Source organism: Culex pipiens, chromosome 1, assembly GCF_016801865.2.
Source record: "Culex pipiens pallens isolate TS chromosome 1, TS_CPP_V2, whole genome shotgun sequence".
Classification (NCBI taxonomy): domain Eukaryota; kingdom Metazoa; phylum Arthropoda; class Insecta; order Diptera; family Culicidae; genus Culex; species Culex pipiens.
The window spans coordinates 114,474,933-114,487,319 of record NC_068937.1 but is presented as its reverse complement, the minus strand read 5'-3'; the positions used below and the strand labels follow the sequence as shown (position 1 = coordinate 114,487,319).

General features: G+C 46.4%; 3 protein-coding genes across 3 annotated transcripts in view; 1 reads left to right on the top strand and 2 right to left on the bottom strand.

Annotated features, from left to right (window-relative positions):
* The window catches only part of LOC120428672 (hydroxylysine kinase), a 3,158-nt gene extending 1,137 nt beyond the window's left edge, over positions 1 to 2,021 (top strand). Inside the window, exons 2-3 of the mRNA XM_052706207.1 lie at positions 676 to 1,000; positions 1,057 to 2,021. Coding sequence (XP_052562167.1) covers positions 676 to 1,000; positions 1,057 to 1,680 — 949 coding nt within the window. The 3' untranslated portion in view covers positions 1,681 to 2,021. The remainder of the gene's footprint in view (positions 1 to 675; positions 1,001 to 1,056) is intronic.
* The window catches only part of LOC120427162 (zinc finger protein 497-like), a 324,949-nt gene that overhangs the window by 157,523 nt on the left and 155,039 nt on the right, over positions 1 to 12,387 (bottom strand). The window lies entirely within an intron of this gene.
* Positions 2,121 to 6,680, bottom strand: LOC120428671 (uncharacterized protein K02A2.6-like). The gene is made up of 2 exons (XM_039593721.2): positions 5,966 to 6,680; positions 2,121 to 5,889 (listed from the first exon to the last, which is right to left on the bottom strand). Exons 1-2 carry the CDS (start codon positions 6,576 to 6,578, stop codon positions 3,365 to 3,367), a joined length of 3,138 nt encoding a protein of 1,045 aa, XP_039449655.1. The 5' UTR covers positions 6,579 to 6,680; the 3' UTR covers positions 2,121 to 3,364.

The window sequence follows — 12,387 nt, the reverse complement described above, 5'->3', positions numbered from 1 at the left end:
GGTCATGTAGAACATAACCACATGCACCTTTTTTATTGCAGAAATGTAGTACACACGCTTTGATGTACTTGAAAGTTTATTAGTCTGGCTTTATCTATCTTGATGACATGCAGGCATGCAATTGCAAAGAAATTTATTTTTATCAAGGGTTCCGATAACGTGAACGTTATCGTAAACTTACATAATATCTGGTTTGTAGAACATTTCTAGAATTTTTGAATATTATTCTAAAGGAAACTGCTGTTGTGAAAATACATTTTCTTACAAATAAAGAAAAATATCATAAGAATACACATAAAAATAATAATTAGGAAATTTCAAAGCTGATTTTTAGAAAATTTCATGGAACGGATGCTTGTTAAACTATATTTTTCTAGATGAAATATTACATATTATATTGAGCATTTGAAAAATAATAATTAGGAAATTTCAAAGCTGATTTTTAGAAAATTTCATGGAACGGATGCTTGTTAAACTATATTTTTCTAGATGAAATATTACATATTATATTGAGCATTTGAAAAGCATTGTAAAAGTTTAGGACTTTTGGAAGATGAATATTGAATGAAAGTAAAAATTCGGAAAAATTAAACAAAAAAAAAAAAAAAGTTCCAGAAGATAGTTTAAAATTTGAGCTTCATTACAAGATTGAAATTTTCCTTCCTCTTTACACAGCGCTGTAAAAAACCCGATCCTCAAAACGGTCAGCGCCAACGGGTACGTGCTGAAGATCGCCAACACGCTCGACTCGCAGGACGAGGGCTTCTTCGAGGGCCAGCGCGAAGTCATGGAGCAGTTGCACGGGCGTGGCATTCACTGCCCACGGCCGGCCCAGAACATCTACGGCCGGTACCACTCGGTGGAGTCACTCGGCGAGAGTCGCCACGTGGTACGGCTGCTGGAATTTCTGCCGGGGAAGGTCTTCCACGGCGTTCCCCATCCGGATCGGTTGTTCTACCAGGCGGGACTGTTCATCGCGAAGATCGATGCTGTGCTGAAGGTTTGGTGGATGTGGTTTAGTTGGGTGGAACATCATTCACTTTGATTGTTTTGTAGCAAATCAACCACGAAGGCATCATGCGACGGCAATCAATTTGGATGTTGGACAACTTCCTTCAGCTAAAGGACTTTCTGTACGTGATCAAGGACGAACAGCACAAGGATATCATTGAGCAGGTGCTGGAAGCGTTCGAGAAGCGAATCATCGCCAGCAAAGACCAGTTCGAGCGGGGTGTCATCTACGGAGACTTCAACGAGCACAACATCATCGTGAACCGGAAGGAGGAAAACTCCAAGGAGTATGACATTGCCGGAATCATCGACTTTGGCGACGTGTGCCATTCGTTGTACGTGTTTGAGCTGGCCATCGCCATGACGTATATGATGCTGGAATCGGCCGACCTGGACACCGGCGGGCTCGTCCTGGCCGGGTACGGAATGCTTCGGTTGATTCCACAGCATGAAAAAGAAGTCCTCAGGGTTGCGATCGCCGCTCGGTTGTGCCAAAGTCTCGTCCTGGGCCTGTACACCTCGACGGTGGACGAGTCCAATCAGTACATTCTGTCCAGTCAAACGCGCGGCTGGAGTTTGCTCGAAGCACTGTGGGCGGAAAAGGACAAGGACATTCTGGAGCGGTGGGATCGAGTATCGGAGCAGTATCTCACGCGAAGCACCAAGTGAACGACCAGCAACGAAGCAATGCAGAACAAAGATTTCCCAAAAGTATATCACATTATTGTTAACATGCAACCGCACAATTTTTAACATGCCTTTTACGCAAAGCAAAGCAATTATACGACTGTAGTTTTCGGTAGAGTTAGTGTGATAAGTAGCAACAATAAGCAATTAGTCTAGCATCATATGTATGCCAGACGGCACAGTCCAAAAGTGTAGAACCTTATTGATATTCCTTTTTAGGAGTTAGTTAAAACTTTCTCTGCGATCAATGGCAGTTTTTATCAACGTACGTAAGTAGATTATCTTTAAAAATGTAATAAAACTTGTTTTCCTCATCCATCGGATGCAGCTGGTTTTTCTTCAACACCTCTGCATGTTAAAAATGGAAGGGGTCGTACCGCCCCTCCGTCACGAGATATCAAAAAACGGACCTCGGATTCGTGATCAGGGACAAAAGTTACCCCTTAAGACAAAGTTTCACCCAAATCGAAGAGGGGTCGTGGCAACTGCTGTGTGAGTTGGCGGAGAATTACCCTGATAGTAAAAAACAAAAATAAAACAGAACAGAAAGTTACATGGATAAACAATATAATACAGACAAACAGGGTGCAGTATGGAACCTGAAAACATAAAACAACATTATGAAGTACCAGTACATTGACTACATTACGTCGCATGACATTCATGTTGCTTTGTTTGCTTCTGAATAATTTATTCGTTTTTTTTGTATCTCTGGTTCACCGATCAAACAAAACGTACATATGATGAACGGGAGTAATTCTGAAAACATCGTAAAAGGATCCAATTCACCTAGCAGGGTATAATTTTCAGTCATAATATTTAAAGATTTCTCGATAGCGAACACGAAACAGGCAGCCCTCTTCAATTAGGAGGTTTGAAAACCCACCAAAAAATATTGTGGTCATTTCGGTGTAGAATCGTTATCTAATTCAATGAATTTATTTGGTTGATTTTTATTTCCATATTGCAAGAAAATGCCAGACACTCATATTCGTTCTACCCTTTCCTATGTACGCTACAATAAAAAAATAAATTAGCAAACATTGATTGTGTTGTTGCGCGAGAGTGAGCGAAGGAATTTCATCTGTGTCGCCCCGGAATCGTCTACGATTTCCTCGACACTTGTAGGTCGAGTGAACAGAGTCGATTCTTGGCTCGACTGTTGAATGCCTGGTTGGTCCATTCGATTTAAAATAAAAATCGTTGAAATATCGCGATTTTAGCGGATTGTAGACTGGATTCCACCATGTGATGTGATGGTTGTTGTGCTTCCGGCTCGAGACGAGAAGCTCCCAGCGCGTGTGCTTACCTCGCGAGCACCGTCGTACGAAAGAGGCCGATTGCTTGCTCGCCCGACACACGTCGCGGTTGAGTGAGAGCCACCGTTTGCTGAGAGCCATAGACTGGCTCTCACAGTGAGTGTCACTCAGTTGTGACATTAGGCAGTAGAGCTCGCTTCTGGCACACGACAGTAGAGCCCTCACAGTGATTGCTCAATATTATGCCCCACATCCCCCTTCGTCATTTAAAAATAAACTCACGGCTTGCTATTTATGTATTTATTAAAAAAAAATGAAGGAATTCTGTCAGTCAACCAGGGAAATGTAAGAAAAGTTCAATCAAAGTATAATATAATTCAAAGAGGATAGAAATTGGTGCGAAATAATTACTTCCCGTATTCCATTTCGATCAGGCGGACGTAATCCTGGAGATAAGCTGGAACTTTTGTGGCTCGTTTTGAGCGCGTCTGGACATCCGCCTGTTCTTCTAGCGTTTCAGAAGGCTGCAACTGTACGGTCGGTTCCTGTGGCATCGGTCCTGGCAACCTAGAACCAGACTTCGGATCCCGCCAGACCTTCACCTTCCGAGTGAGCGATACATGTCGCTTAAGGAGCTTACCTTTCTCGTCCGACAACACGAGGTTCCCGTTTGACTGCTTGTGGACAGTGTATCTGGTCGGATCGAACCGACTGTCGCCTTTGGCACGGTTTTGCCTTTCGACGACCACGGTATCACCAGGCATTACGCGGCACTCCCTGGCACCCCTACGGTTGTCCTCACGATGTTTCGCCATCTGCTTCGCTCTTTGATCGCGCTCCTCGATGAGCTCATCGTTGCGCGCAACGGTGCTGTCCAGCAATGGTAGTCCCCGGCGTATCTTGCGTCCATTCATAACCTCCTCTGGAGGAACCTTTGTCACGGCGTGCTGAGCGGAGTTGTGAGCTTTAATCGCGGCCTGCAGCTCAACCATGTAGTTCGTTTGGTTCGCTACAGCGGAGGCCATGGCCTTATTCACGAGTTTCATATAGCATTCCACCATACCATTTTGCTGAGGGAACAGCGGTGTTGAGAAGATGGCATTGATTCCGTGGTCCGTGCAGTAACGTTTATAATCTTCGCCATTGAATGGGGGGCCGTTGTCCGATTTGATGTTCTTTGGAAACCCCTCTCTGTCGAAAATCTCGTCGAGGACCTTTTTGGTGCAGTCGAAGCTGGTCGATTTAACACCTCGAGCGATCAAGTACCGCGATCTGTAATCGACTAGCAGAAGTATGTAGATACCTCCAAATTTCAGATACGGTCCATTGAAGTCGAGGGCAACTGTGTCCCACACGGCAGATGGAATAGCGATTCTCTCCATCGGTGTAGGTTTTTCTGGTCGTCCGTTGGTCACGCATGTTGCACATGACTCGGCCCAATCCTCAGCCTCCTTTGCCATCCCTGGCCACCAGACGCGAGCTCGCAAAATGCTTTTCAGCTTTGCTGATGATGGATGACCCTCGTGCGCCACCTCCAGAGTTTGATTCCGTAGTGACTCCGGCATGACGACGCATCCTGTCTTGATTAGCAAACCATTCTTCACGTGAAGGTCATCACCGACTGCTTGAAATCTGCGCAAATGTTTAGGCCAATCTCCGGTCTCGAGAGCACGCATCACCTTGGTCAACGTAGGATCCTGTGCGGTTGCGATCTTAATCGCATCTTCTGTCAGAAATCCGGCGTTGCTGGATTCGATTGCTGCGATTTCCCAGGGATTGGCGGACTCGTCAAAGGGATCGTCTAGGCCTTCGTATAATCGAGATGACGGATCAGCGATGTTAAACTTACCCTCGACGTACTCGACCGTGATTCTGTATGGGCTGAGACGCAACGCCCAGCCGTCCGCACGCGTTAGTGCTCGCTTCGAGTCTTCCCTTGACCTGTTCAGTATGAAAGCGACACCTTTTGCGTCTGTACGCAAGGTGAAACTTCTTCCCAGCAGAAAATACGAGAAGTATTCAACCGCCCAGACCGCGCCCAATGCTTCTCGTTGATTCTGGGCGTATCGTCTTTCTGCTGGCGTCAACGCTTTCGATGCAAAACTGATGATCCGTGGGGTTCGTTCCGAATTCTCCTGCACTAAAACCGCCCCAAGCGCTACCGGGGATGCGTCCGTGTAGAGAACGGTTCTGTCCGATTCGCAAAAGTAGCCCAGCGCTAGCGTACAGTCGGCGATGCGCGATTTCGTTGCCTCAAAAGCCGCAGATTGCTCCGCTTCCCACTTCCAGGTCTTCGTTGTCGCGACCTTCCACAGCGAGCTTGTCAATTCAGCGAAGTTTTGAATGTAAGGGCTAACAAACGAGGCTAGACCAAGGAAGCTTCGGAGCTCAGATGAGGTTTTTGGCTGACGGAACTGGTTGATGTGCTTGATCTTGGCCTCATCAATGTGAAAGCCATTTTCGTCCAACTCATGACCCAAGAACTTCACACGCACCTTATCAAATTCGCACTTGGCCTCGTTGAGAGTCAAGTTGTTCGCCCTTAGCACTCGAAGCACCTCCGAAACCGTCTTGTGCAGCTCCTCCAGACTCTCGCCGTAAATCAAAATATCGTCGATATAGATAATTACGTTGCAAATCTCTTTGAATATCCGCACCATTTCACGCTGGAAAACCTCCGGGGCGCAGTTGACGCCAAACATCAAACGAGTGAATCTGTACATCCCACATTCCGACAGAAAAGTGGTTAGGTCCCTGGACTCCTTGGCCAACTCGAGATGATAAAAGGCGCTGGTCAGATCAAGCTTCGTGAAGACTTTAGCTCCGCTTAGTTTGGACTTCATTTCCTGGATCAGGGGAAGTCGGAAATACTCCCGCTTGATGGCCTTATTGGGGCCCTTCATGTTGACCACAAGACGGAAGTCATCCTTCCCTTTAAATAAAAGAAAAAAAAGAAGAAGAACGGTGTTGAAGGACGGGCCGCCCAATCCAAGAACTAGCTGTGTTACCTTTAGCAACGGCGGACATGCCGCTTATCCAGTTCGGCGCGGTGGTGACCTTTTCGATGATCCCACGGTTTTCCATCTCCTGCAGCCTTAATCTTGCCGCGTCGCGAAACGCTGCCGGAACGTTGTAGTATGCGTTCCTTTCCGGCGGTACCGACTCGTCCAAACTGAATCTGACTTTCACACCTGGCATTTTCGGGAAGATACCTTCCGAGTGAGCAGATTCACAAGCGTTCACAGTTGGCGCGATTCTTAACAAGGATAGGTCAGCTGCGGTGCTTCGCCCCATGAGCGAACGCTGTCCTCTTGGCACCACGACAAATTCGGCTTCAGCCTGGGTGTTATTATCACGGTCACAGGTAGAAATAATCGCGCGGAACCGACATTCGACCTTCAGGGGGTTCTCTGCGGCGTACGCTCGCAAGCTTGTCCAGCCCGTCGTCTTCAACCCGTTGAACACAACCAGTCCCTTTTCCGAATCGCTCTGTAACTCAAGCCAGTCTTTGCCACCGATGATGTTTGCGTCGGCTCCCGTGTCTATTAGGAACCGGATTGGTCTCGATGAGCCGATCTGGCAATCAACCAACACATCTTCCATGGTCAGGGTGTTGACCATCTGTCAGAAAGGAAGGAAAACAAAATGCAATTCCAGAGTTCAACAAAACCAAAGGATAACTTTATCCATTTTATTAGAAATTAAGACAAAACAATAGTATGATAACAGTTCAACCGAATAAGAATGAATATTTTAAGAATTCATACCTCTTCTTTCTGTTCTTTGTTGGCGTCGACATCGTCATCGACGTTGCTGATTTCCTTCTCCCGGCAGACGACCGCGAAGTGATCCGGCTGTCCACATTTGATGCACTTGCGTCCAATTGCCGGGCACCCCAGACCGTTGTGATTACGACGGCCGCATCGGGAGCACTTCGGAATTGCTTCGAACTTCATGTTGCGATATCGCTTGGCCGGGGGCGGCCGACCTCGATCGTTCCCTCCACCGCGTTCGTACTTTCCACCACGATCGCCCTTTCCACCTCGATCGCCCTTTCCACTGCTAGATCTGTCCGAGCTTCGGTGTCCTGGACGCTTACTTCCTTTGACCTCCATAACAGCGTTAGATGGCCCAGCCGTCGGCGTGGCTGCGAAGGCTTCGCTCCTGGTAGCCGCTTGCAGTACAAGCTCTGTTGCGTAACCCAGCGTCCTGGCTTGACCAGCGAGTTCCTGGTTGGTCATTCCTTTAAGCAGCTGCACTCGAACGTAACGCTTCTCCTCGTCGGCAGAGTGACCACAAAGCCGGGCACGAGCCGTCACTCTTGAGAAAAACTGTATTGTAGACTCGCCTGGTCTTTGCTTCAGGGAACTGAATTCCAGCAGTTCAGCGGTAGGGTCAGTCATAGACTTAAAGTAAGCCTCGATTTCAGTCACGAACGTGTTGTAGCAATTCGGATCATCATAATTACTCGGGCGGAGACCCGCCGCCCTGATCACTTCTTGGGTTTGTGATCCCAGTGCCAGGTACAGCAGCTCAGTCTTCTTCCTTGGCTCCTCCACATTGTTCAGCGACAGCGCCATGTTGAACTGGTCGAGGTATGTGAAGAGTTCAGCCCACATTTTGTTGGCTGGCACGTTGTCCGGAAACTTTGGAATGTGTTCCAGACTGATAGGCGCTCCCTGCGGGGCCCTCGAACGGCCTGCGTCAGCTGGCACGACGGGACTTGCCGGCGGTTGCAGTGGTGCGCCTGGGAGGACGCGTTGCTCTGTTGGACGAGGGCTGTCTAACGCGGCTGCGATGGTCGCCAGCGTCTTTTCCATCTGGGTGATCCTGGACTCCAGGTCCGTTGGTGGATTGCGATGATTGACTTGGTCATGTTCGGTGTCGCCAACCGCCTTCAAAGTTTCTCCTCCATTAGCATCAGCGTTGACCCCGGGCGAGTTTTGGTCACTTCCGCTTGCGCTTGCCACTCCTGGCGGCGCAATGATCTCCTCTTCGGCCCCACTTCTGTCACTCTCGGACGTTTCCTGATAGTCCTCCTCATCATCGAATTGCGAGAAGTAATCGTCAGTGTCCGAGTCTGACGACCGGGACGAGACGGAAGCGCCGTCTTCATCGTCCACGGGGCGGACACGTACGTACCGGCCAGACATTTTCTGTGGCAAAGTAAGAAAGATTTGTTAAGACCCTTAAACAAAACTCTTCCGTGGTAGATGTGCCTGCTCAGAGAATCATTGAAAATCAACGCACTTGTGCTTAAGGACATCCTTTCATATTCGCCTGGAAATTTCAGGATTCCACCAGTTTTCTACTTGTTGGCGTTCCTTCGAGGAACGCCACACAAGTAGGATCTGCCCCAAGCGTCTCACTTGGGGTTTACGGGATTCCACCCGTTTTCTACTTGTTGGCGTTCCTCCGAGGAACGCCACACAAGCAGGATCTGCCACAAGCGTCTCACTTGGGGTTTGCGAGATCCCACCCGTTTTCTACTTGTTGGCGTTCCTCCGAGGAACGCCACACAAGCAGGATCTGCCCCAAGCGTCTCACTTGGGGTTTGCGGGATTCCACCCATTTTCTACTTGTTGGCGTTCCTCCGAGGAACGCCACACAAGCAGGATCTGCCCCAAGCGTCTCACTTGGGGTTTGCGGGATTCCACCCGTTTTCTACTTGTTGGCGTTCCTCCGAGGAACGCCACCCAAGCAGGATCTGCCCCAAGCGTCTCACTTGGGGTTTGCGGGATTCCACCCGTTTTCTACTTGTTGGCGTTCCTCCGAGGAACGCCACACAAGCAGGATCTGCCCCAAGCGTCTCACTTGGGGTTTGCGGGATTCCACCCGTTTTCTACTTGTTGGCGTTCCTCCGAGGAACGCCACACAAGCAGGATCTGCCCCAAGCGTCTCACTTGGGGTTTGCGGGATTCCACCCGTTTTCTACTTGTTGGCGTTCCTCCGAGGAACGCCACACAAGCAGGATCTGCCCCAAGCGTCTCACTTGGGGTTTGCGGGATTAAACCCGTTTTCTGCTTGTTGCACAAGCTAAACGTGCCCCAAGCGTTGGAGTTTGCGGAATTTTGCTCATCGTTTTGGTCAAGCTTGCGCAACAAAATCGCGCCCACACACACTCCCTCATACACACACATGTTAAAAGTTGCAGAAATTGAATTTGTACTCGGCCGCAGCGTCCCTTGATCTCCTAACACGCACACACACACACACACCCTCATACACACTCACACACACACACATATTAAAAGTTACAAATTGAATTTGTACTCGGCCACAGCATCCCTTGATCTCCTAACACGCACGCACTCTCTCACACACACACACACACCCTCATACACACACACATATTAAAGTTACAAATTGAATTTGTACTCGGCCGCAGCGTCCCTAACACGCACACATACGCACGCACACACCCTTATACACACTCACACACTCACATGTTTAAAATTGCAGAAATTGAATTTGTACTCGGCTGCAGCATCCTTTGATTTCCTGACACGCACACAGGCGCACACAAACCCTCGGAAGAGGTTGAAGAAAACGAATTAGCTGTCCCCCTTTTTCCAGGCACTTAATTTTCACTGCTTTCTCTGGGCACAACACTAAATCAACACGATTTTCTTTTAGGTGGGAGCTTCTCGTAAAGATACAATCTTTTACGCTGAATGGTCAACGAAAAAGAAAACACTGTCACGGTCGCCATTTGTGCTTCCGGCTCGAGACGAGAAGCTCCCAGCGCGTGTGCTTACCTCGCGAGCACCGTCGTACGAAAGAGGCCGATTGCTTGCTCGCCCGACACACGTCGCGGTTGAGTGAGAGCCACCGTTTGCTGAGAGCCATAGACTGGCTCTCACAGTGAGTGTCACTCAGTTGTGACATTAGGCAGTAGAGCTCGCTTCTAGCACACGACAGTAGAGCCCTCACAGTGATTGCTCAATATTATGCCCCACAGTTGTCTCGGCCCAAGTTGCACAGGAACCAGATGAACCAGATTCTTACCACCAGAGGTGCTATCCATTGCCGACCGCTCTCATCTACACGGCGCACCGAGGACAAGGGAAGTGTTGAAGCTCCACTTTTTAAGGGGATAAGGGAAAATCTTTACGGTATCCCCAAATCAGTTTCGCTTGTGAATCTTGTTGTGAAGATTGGTTTGTTTATTCCTTTATTTCTTATTAAAGAGGTAATTATGATTTATTCTTATTTACCAAATGAAGATAGTGGCAGTAAGTAATAATGGGTTGTCAATCCTATTTAACAGAGAGATTTAAAAAATATTTCAAGGTAGGTAAATTTCTTCTAGTGACTACCAGATGACACCTCACGATCGCGTGTTGATTTTAGGATGAGTGGCTGAGGTTAGGGTTTGTATGTGAGTGCCGCTTTTTCGGCGGATGCGAATATAAATACTTACCAATACCATCATCATCAACAACACCAACAACAACCATTAATTGCCAGATATGGAAAGTGACGGAAGATAGGACGCATGTGATAACACGACGGAGGATGTTTTCGCGGAACACTTTGCGGTTCAATGTTTCCTCTAGTGGAAGGGAGAGGTCGCTCGTAGCAGGAGATAGCATTCGTTTTGGTATTGTTTGTCTCGTAAAGAGAGCTGCCGCCGCGCTGTTGCCTTCAATAAGATACGGTTACGCTACTCAATATTGATGGCACGTGCAGTGAAATGGAGAAGCTCGTTGGGAGGGGGACGAGATTCAATTTAAGTTATTGTTATTCACAGTTGTTTAAACGGAAATTTCGCGAGAATATTATTCTTTCGGGACTGCTACACCACTCAGGGAATGATTGTTTTGAATTATTCAAGATGTTCTCACTAAATCAGTAAAATGATTTATCGATTACTCTGAACGAACGAACGAAAATCTTTTTTAAATCGGAATCAGCTGTTTAGCCAATCTGTTCATCAGTCGAATCTTTTTGATTACATACATTGAAAAATCTAATTATTCGCTCTGCAGCATTGCCTTGGTGTTCTAGATTGCGAGATTCCTACTCGAAACTAGGTGTCCGAAGGCTTGATTGTTGAGGCAATTACAAAGCTCTTTTTACACCTAAGCTTCCGTCCACCCCGGGATTCGAACTGACGACCTTTGGATTGTTAGTCCAACTGCCTACCAGCGACTCCACCGAGGCAGGACCTGTTGTGATTTCCGCTTCATTTCGTAATATAAACATAAAGAAAACAGCAGCTTTTCAATCAAAAATCACTTTGTTTATTTCTCGACCGCTGCCACTCGCGACCCGCTCCGTCTGCCTGACACTCTGCACTCTTACATCGAGTTATCCCTATTTCTAGTTATTATTTCTTAAAGGTTAGATCTCTACATTCCTCCTTTTCTATCAAATAAAGTTTTACTGACAATGCAAACCAGTTATTTACAAGTTTGTTATTTATAAACTATTTTAGATGAAGAAACCTAATAACATCAAGTCTTACTATGAACATTAGAGCAGGCATACGAGTGACTTTGATCTGATTTGACAGGAAAAGCGCAAGGCAGAAAAACCTGTATCTTTTCAAATTAATTACAATGAGATAATGTGAATCAACAAACATGAATTTATAAAACTCCTAGATTGATCAGTTCATCTTCTCGTTCTCAGTTGGTAAACGTTCCCGTTCCAACATGTGGTAAACTCTCGTCGTGGAAAATGGTACCTTGAATAGAATTGCATTTAAGTATACAAATTTCAAAAAAATAATAAATCCTCATTTTACTTCCCTTTTGTTTTAGCTGAGGAGTTGGACATTCATTTGTATTCCATAATTTAAGACAGCTTCAGTGAAGTCGCTGGTCGATGATTTTACTCGCAGTCCATGGGCATTTGTTCGGATCCTGAAGATGTTCAAGAAGTGCTCTACATTCAAGAATTAGGACGCCAGTACTTATTATCTCTTCTCATCCCCTCCTTTTTTCTATGAACAAAAAAAAAGTATAAGAAAATTACCGATTTGAAGAATTAAACCAACAGTTTTGGAATTTACAAGCTACACTACAAATTAAACATAGACCGTTTTTTCTTGCTACAGCCCTAACTCTCAGTACCTACAAAGTCAGAAAGAATTCTTACGAGAGAAACTAGGTAGAGATAGAGAGAGCGCAGCGAAAAGTTTACCTTTCGAATGGTCAACGTTTCTAAAAGTTACATTTGATTTATCCGTTCTCTTTTATTTATTCAGTTACTGAAATCTTCCACTTCTTGCCTTCAGTACATCCCTTAAATTTTATTGTACTAGCATACCACTTATAACTGTATATTTAACCTGGATTGTTAACTCCACATATTCTTAAAGAACTATTTTTTTTTAAAGAAAATCATTTATATACCTTTTGATAATATTAAACTTTTGTTTTTTTTCATAGTTTTAATCATGATAGATTTTTCCTGAAGCTTT